At 42.6% G+C, this 7,728-nt stretch overlaps 1 protein-coding gene across 1 annotated transcript; it reads right to left on the bottom strand.

The window, feature by feature from the left end:
- Positions 1-2,324: 2,324 nt before the first annotated feature.
- Positions 2,325-7,519, bottom strand: LOC143332441 (claudin-4-like). Its single transcript, XM_076749873.1, has 2 exons — positions 7,021-7,519; positions 2,325-3,317 (listed from the first exon to the last, which is right to left on the bottom strand). Exons 1-2 carry the CDS (start codon positions 7,517-7,519, stop codon positions 2,662-2,664), a joined length of 1,155 nt encoding a protein of 384 aa, XP_076605988.1. The 3' UTR covers positions 2,325-2,661.
- Between the last annotated feature and the right edge of the window lie 209 nt (positions 7,520-7,728).

Raw genomic sequence — 7,728 nt, forward strand, 5'->3', positions numbered from 1 at the left:
CTGTAAAATGTTGTGGTGCGAAACCATCATGTGACTCTGCATGAACGAGGATGATACTGATCAGTCTCATCTGTTTTCTTGCTACTTATTCTATCTTACCCAGCAGAGACACAATAACTTCGTGCTTTGATTATGAATATTGATTATTCACAATATTTACATTTGCATTAAACTGTCACCTCAGCAGTACAATTATGTACAATTAAAAATATGGATAAAAATGACAAAAGGACAAAAACAAGGCATTAAGTGCTAAATATATATATTTTATTCCATGGTATGGGGTGCAGGCCTGGCTAAAGGTGTGTTATGGAGGAAGAATGTACAGACTCACATAGAAGTAATCCCTCTCAGTCATCACTTACGACCCACTAGAAGTGTGTTGTGGTGTATTTATCTGCAGTGACCCTGCCCTCTGCCTGTGCTTTCTTATTTTCTTCTTATTTTGCTGTGGTCAGGACATTTCTGTGCTGCAACCTTTGGGCAGTGGGTGTGTTGCCCCCAGCCAATAACAGGTGAGGTCAGGACTTTATAAAAAGGTGCCAGACTGGAAGCATTGATGTTGAGCACAGGCCTTTAAGCCGGGGAGGAGGAACCTTAGTTTGAATGTTGTGTTTACAAACAGTAACTGACAATAGGTTGTTTGCACATGACGTCACATCCCTCTTTGCGCAAGAAACTGACTGAAAAACCTGGGAAAAATGGGAGGAGTCGGGAGGAGGTCACATCCAACATATGCTCTGATTTTCTGTTCATACCTTTCTCTCATAATTTCATCCAAACTAGCACAGTAAGAACTTTCCTTCATGTCATCCATTGTGGTTTTCACTTCCTGCCCTCCATCTGAATTTAACGCTATGTGACTCCAAACCTTTTCCTTCACAGTGCACCTAAGACTTTTCACATCAGCCCAATAAAGCAGTTGATGCAGATCCTGCTGCAGTTCGCTTCTCTTTTAAATGTGGACACCGTCAGAAACACATGCAGGATATATACAGTAGGCTTCAACCTGACAGAGAGCGTCAATAAACGCCTGACACCCTAAAGCCGTCACCTCTCAAAGAGCTGCTGCATGACATCAAGCGTCTCGTCACTGCCACTGGAGCTGCAGTACAGACTTAACAAGTGTTCTCTCTTTCCTTTGTCCATAATGTAGCCAACAGGCAAGAGTTTTTTCATCTTTGACAGGTCTGTGGCAGCATAATGAAGCCGACTGTATCCACCACACCTAAGCATGGCTCCAGCAAACCTGATAGATGACTTTAAGTCAGTTATACTGCTGGCTAAACAGAGACACCCAACTCCAGAAGCCCAACCCAGTGTTCAGCTTTTTAAGCTGTTTGATTTGGACTGACCGATGTTTGTTTTGTGTTTGGCTAAGTGGTCTTTCTTAAGCAAAGAGGGGAAAAGAAGCATCAATATTAATATGGCTTTTATTGAAATCTTCAACACATTCGCAATTTCAGCACTTTTAACAAAGCGTTTAACAGAGCATTTTATTTCATAAATCAGCTGTTTTGACAGCATTTAAACAACAACAACGTAAAAAATTGTCTTAAAATTTGAACATAAATCTTATTTAAAAGAGACAGAGATAAATTTGTGAAATATTTCATTTTTACACACAAAACGTATCCTGCTGATCAGGAAACAAACATCCTACAACTGCTGCAGTCATGTTCCCTCAGGGAGTCTCACACACACACACACACACACACACACACACACACACACACACACACAGACATATACTAAAGACAATAAAGAGGGTCAGCTCTTTGTTTGACATACCGAGGACTGTACAGGCTGTTGCTTCTCATATAAAATATACAGAAATGTTTGAAACTAAGATACAAATCTATTTGAAACACAGACACATGATGGAATATATGGTGTTAAAATACATTACAAATACGTTTTTATTACAGAAATATAAAACTAACTCACACATATGGACACATAAACTACTGAATGAAACAGTCTCTGTGTCCTCGCACGGTGAGAGCTGCGAGAAGGAAGATAAAGTTGTTTCCTGGGGCCATATCATGGATCCATCTTTAGTTTCAGCCTCAGCAGAAACTCTCCTAAGCAAATATTACATGCAAAACACACACTCACGTGCACACACACACACACACACACACACACACACACGTTGTACAATCACACACCCAAATCCATGTTAAATGAGAGCTGCCTCTTCCTCATTATTGTCAGTGAACTCACACACACTGTTTTAACTGAAAGTCTCGGTGAAACTCGACACCAGTCAGCCAACAGCTAATGATAGAGAGAGGCACACACACACATATACACACACACACACACACACACACACACACACACAAGAAGCAGGTGTTTTCAGCTTCACATTATGCCACAGAGGTTTTGGTATAAATACAACATGCGCACACACATTTCAAAAGAGTAAAATAATTTTTTTTTGTTTTTACTGGAAAACTTGCTGTTCGTTATTGAACATCTAAGACACACCTGCTGAAAAGCAAAGCAGAAAGATCAGGATTTGTACACTCATCTTCATCTCGGAGTCTTTTCCCAGGGTTCTCCCTGTGGTTTCACACAGCAACAAACAGCACAGACACACAGAAACACTCATGTGCAACAGACATTTTCCTCTTATCCCACCAAAACTCTATCTGATCAAACATAGTCTTTCCTGTCATACCCTCCACCTGCACTGACGGTGCGCGGGGCGGAGTAAGCCATCCGAGGCGGCTTGTACTTCTTCTCTTTTGGCGGGCAGCTGCTGCACAGCATAGCTCCACCAATCAGGAGCAAGGCGGCCGCTCCCCAGCCGATGTAGAGCGATGCGCCCAGCTCCCTCCTCTGCGCGTTGGTCAGGATGGGGTTGTAGAAATCCCGGATGACGACGCTGGCTGTCCAGGAGACCGGGATGAGGACCAAGAGGCCAGCGAGGACGAAGAAGATTCCAGAGATGATCATCACTTTAGCCTTGGACGCCTCGTCTTCGATGCAGTTGGTGCACTTGGCGCCGACGATGGAAATCATGACCCCCAGCACTCCGAGTATGATGGAGATGATGGTCATCGCTCTTGAAGCCTGCAGCTCCGGAGGCAAGGCCAGCAACGAGTCGTAGACCTTGCACTGCATCTGGCCCGTGCTCTGGGTGACACAGTTCATCCACAAACCCTCCCAGATGGTCTGAGCCGTGATGATGTTGGCTCCGATGAAGGCCGTCACCTTCCACATTGGCAGGGCACATGTCACTATCGCAATGATAAATCCAAGGACTCCAAGGGCGATGCCCACGATCTCCATGCCCATCGACATGCCGGCTCTTTATCTGATGACAGAACAAAACTTAAAGTAGCGAGTGAACTGATTTTCCAGCAAACAAAACCCTCTCAGATCTCAGTGAAGAGTCTCCTCCGGTTGTTCAGGTTCCTTTGAACAGTGTGAGCACCTGTAAGAGGGTGTGATGTAGCTATGAGATGCTACCACGGAAACAAGAGATCCTTTATACCTCAGGGGAGCAAGGAGGAGTCCCCTGGTGATGATGTCAGCAGGAGGCTGTCTTCACCAAAAAAAAAAAACAAAACCTCCACCTATGGAGGAGGGGAGCTGGAGGCAGTGCGGGTGAGGACGGATGTGATGGAGGGAGGGTGTGTGTGTGTGTGTGTGTAGTTAGTGGGGGGTTGGTTTTTGGTGAGATGGTAGCCTCCTTGACTACCAAGAAAACGCAACAAAAAAAAAAAAAAAAACACAGTTTCCTGCCTGGATTTGTGTTCTGCGGTGATGATTAAATCAAAGCTGAGGTAAAAAGTTGAACAAACAAGACCTTTAAATGAGGTTTGATGAGATAAATCACTGATCCTCTGAGTGGAGGAGGAAGGAGAGCTGAGCCACAGAACAGCAAGTGTGTAGTTCCTGACACAGCACACGCGGTAGCTTGAGCCTCTGGCCACTTAAGCTTGTTGTGAGTAAGCGTAGAAACACAAACACAGACACACACACACAGACACACACACACACACACACACACACACACACACACACACACACACACACACACACATAGGTGCAAACACGCACTCAGGCTATGCTGTCGCTCTGGTACTGTTGGTTTTTTGTTACTTCCTGGTTCCAGTCGTGTGAGTTTCTTTAACAGTCAGGATTCAGTGTTAGGAACACAATCCCAAAGCTGGAATGGAAACCGGAATAACTGCACCCAGAGTAAATATGAGCGGAGAGAATACATAATAGGTTTATTCTGAGACACCTTTAACATACAGACAGCGCGGCCAGTATCGGCTGAACTCTTTACTCTAACCAAACAGATGCCACAGACACACATGACTCCGGTTAGAGCATGTGAAGAAATAATAGGTCAAACAATCCAGAAAATAATTTTATTTCAGATGCAGGCTTTTTTGTTGATCAGGAAGAATGTTAAAATAAAATGGCACAATATTCATTTTTAAAAGCAAAGACAGTAAGAATAAGACTTTCAGGAGAGTCATGCTTGTAACTTGTAATGAATGTATTTTGTCAGGAATGAAACATTTTTGGTTGTGTTGTATATGACAGGTGATTCATTTTCTAATAGTTGCAAATTTCCTGGAAATAAATCTTTGTAATTCTGTTCTTATTATAGGTAAAAAGGGAATTTTCCTGAATAAAGCTCACTTTTAACTAAAGTAATTATTCATTCATGATTAAATCTATTATTGCCAACTTTATTCTGTTTATACATGCAATTGCCTGTAGATGACTCTCCATTTTCCCAATGATTTGCACCAATTTTGTCCTCGACAGGAAATGTATTTAAATTACTTCTACATACATCTAATTGCCTCTAATGTAATTTTTATTGTCATTATTGCGAGGACTAAACAACAGGGCAACAGGGAAACACACCTCCAAACCTAACGTTTGATGTATTTCAGTCGTCTGCGGCTGCCTGAAGGCTTGAATAACAGGCTGCTCCAGTGTTTTTGCCATACACACAAACACATGTTCCAAAAGAAATGCCCTCACATTATGAGTGTGGAGCCCAAAATATTTCCACCAAAGATGTAAAAACCACAACACGCATAAACAAACCTGAGGGCTGAGCAGCAGGGAGGCTGTTTGTCGTTCCATCGAGAACGTCTTCATCAGTCAGTCTCTGGTGTTTACGTAACAACATCAGCTGATGATAGTGAGATAAGAGCCATGAACTGTAGGTTACCTGTTTCAGCACACCTGTGTTGACCAACTGCTTGTGTTACCAAAACAAGTGCAGAAGCATTCACAGAAATGCTCTCGTCAATTAGTTATGATGTGTTTTCCAAATTAAACCATGTAAGTTATTATCATGATGGGATGCTGCTAAAACTAAGACACACCTGACATGCCTTCTTGAGTATTACGACTTTCTGCTACTATTTCATGTTTTTGCTTCAGTAAAATTTAAAATGCAGGACTTAAAAGCAAAATTAAAAGCTTAAATTGAAGAATTATCTGCTGGATGTTGAAATGGTTTTGTTCAGAGTTGTTCAGTGGGTAGACGTGTGTAGTAATGTCTACAATTAATAGACTCATCCACTGTGCCCGAGCACACCTGCTAGGACACAGAGGGATGATTTGACTATTCAAAGCAGGAAAAAGGTGGTATCTGTTGTTCAGACACTGCGTCAGACACCACCTGATTTCTGTTCAACAGATCGTGAAAGAAAATCATCTGTCATGAGCTCCTCTGACCGACATGGGGAAGATGACATTAACTCTCTAAAGCAGCAGTGACACCTCTTCTAACGCTGTAACAAATAAACAACAAATACATAAGTCTTTAACTTAGTGATCATCATCATATATATAGAATCAAAACCTTTATCTCTATTTATCTTATATTCTTTGCTCTCATGCCAAGCAGTAACATCTCATCTTAATCACTGCTAAGTCTCACTAGGATAAATTAAGGCCCACATAATGTTTCACAGTGAAAATCTTTATTTATTTATAATATATTATTATTTATTTTGAGCTTTTTCAATCACTTCAGTAGATTTTAAAACAAAGCATTTGCATTCATAAAGTCTGACCATAGATTTTAATAAAACACAAATTTCTCTCTCATTGTTTTAGCAAACACATTCAATGTTAGACATGTTATATAAAAGCATCAACCTTTGTAGAAAATGTCAGAAATGTCACAAAACACAGCCACAAAATGCGCAGTGGAATGTGATCGAGATGAAACACCTCTCATGTACCGCTCCATATATACTACATAAAATAAGTATACTTCCTTCATTCTTTCTGCAGTCCACTCTGCCATGTTGACCTTGCTTTGGAGCCCAAATTGAGCTCCATTTTGCACGGCTGTGCAAAGTTTCATATTTGTGACTCAACCTATGTCTGTCTTATGTAATAATAGCAAGAAAAATATTGTTCCCCCACAACAATTTAAAACTTTAAAGTACAGTCAAAGCAGTCACAAGTGTCCCTATTTGCTTTACAATAGTTGACAGTAGATACCTGATGTGAACACACTAATCAGCACAATGAGGAACATTCACGATGGAAATGTTATGAGCTCAAATAATAAATATACATATGACTGCATAGACTATATTTGGTCACGTCTTCTTATCCCTTGTTTGTTTTAGACCAATGGTAATTGTAAACAGGACCATCAAACTTCATATTTCCATGTATTTATGGTCGTAAACACCTGGTTCCTACCATTTCCTGGAACACTTGGTTTCAGTTAAACCAACATGATTATTATTTATCTACATTTCTGTACACATTTCATGAAAACGTACGAATAAGCAGGATACATGTGAAGATAATTATGTTATGCTTCCTGATCCCTCTGCCCTCACACGTAGTCCTTCATGTTGTAGGAGCTATAAGCTGCTGACCTCGGTGCGGCGGAGTATGCTATACGACTCTGGGGCTGAATGTTGTACTTTGGCGCTGTCTCTGCCGGTGGAGGGCAGCTGCAGCAGAGGATGGCGCCCCCAACCAGTAACAGAGCCGCGGCACCCCAGCCCACATACAGCGCTGCCCCGATCTCCATCTTCTGACCACTGAGGATGATTGGACTGTAAAACTCTATTATGATGGTGTGTGCTGACCAGGAAACTGGCACCAGCTCTGCCAGAGCCGCGGTGATGAACGCCCCGCCTGAGGCAGCCATCACCCTGGCTTTAACCCTGTCATCCTCGATGCAGTTGGTGCACTTTGCTCCCGCCAAAGCGATGAGGAGAGCTATCAACCCCACCATAATGGAGACGATGGTGAGCGCCCTGGCAGCCTGCAGGTCCTGAGGTAAAGCCAGCATGGAGTCGTAGACCTTGCACTGCATCTGGCCTGTGCTCTGGAACACACAGTTCATCCATAAGCCCTCCCAGAACACCTGAGCTGTGACAATGTTGGCGCCAATGAAGGCAGACACCCTCCACATTGGCAGGGCGCAGCTGATTATAGCCATCACCCAGCCGAGCACTGACAGAGAGAGGCCAACCAGTTCAAGTCCAAAAGATGCCATCGTGCACCCAGACAGGGGTTCCCTCTTTGGATCAAAAGTTCCTTTATTTGTCCTCTGGGTTCTTCTTTATTGAATGTTCACTTTCTCTTGGTTTTCTTTTCTTCCCTTTCTTCCTTATATTTTCCAGCAAATATCTGAAGGCCCTCTTGATATTTGCTCCTCTTTGATGACCCTTCTTTCCGCCAGGTGCGCCTCCTCCTCAAGCTGTA

The sequence above is a fragment of the Chaetodon auriga genome, chromosome 15 (assembly GCF_051107435.1).
Source record: "Chaetodon auriga isolate fChaAug3 chromosome 15, fChaAug3.hap1, whole genome shotgun sequence".
In the NCBI taxonomy this organism is placed as follows: Eukaryota; Metazoa; Chordata; class Actinopteri; order Chaetodontiformes; family Chaetodontidae; genus Chaetodon; species Chaetodon auriga.

What these genes read in the sequence shown, in the direction of transcription:
- LOC143332441 (XM_076749873.1), bottom strand. Translation starts at nt 7,519, where the DNA reads ATGGCATCTTTTGGACTTGAACTGGTTGGCCTCTCTCTGTCAGTGCTC. An exon ending in CGGGGCAGCGCTGTATGTGG is followed by an intron (nt 3,318 to 7,020) that starts GCTGGGGTGCCG and finishes TCAGATAAAGAG; the next exon opens with CCGGCATGTCGATGGGCATG.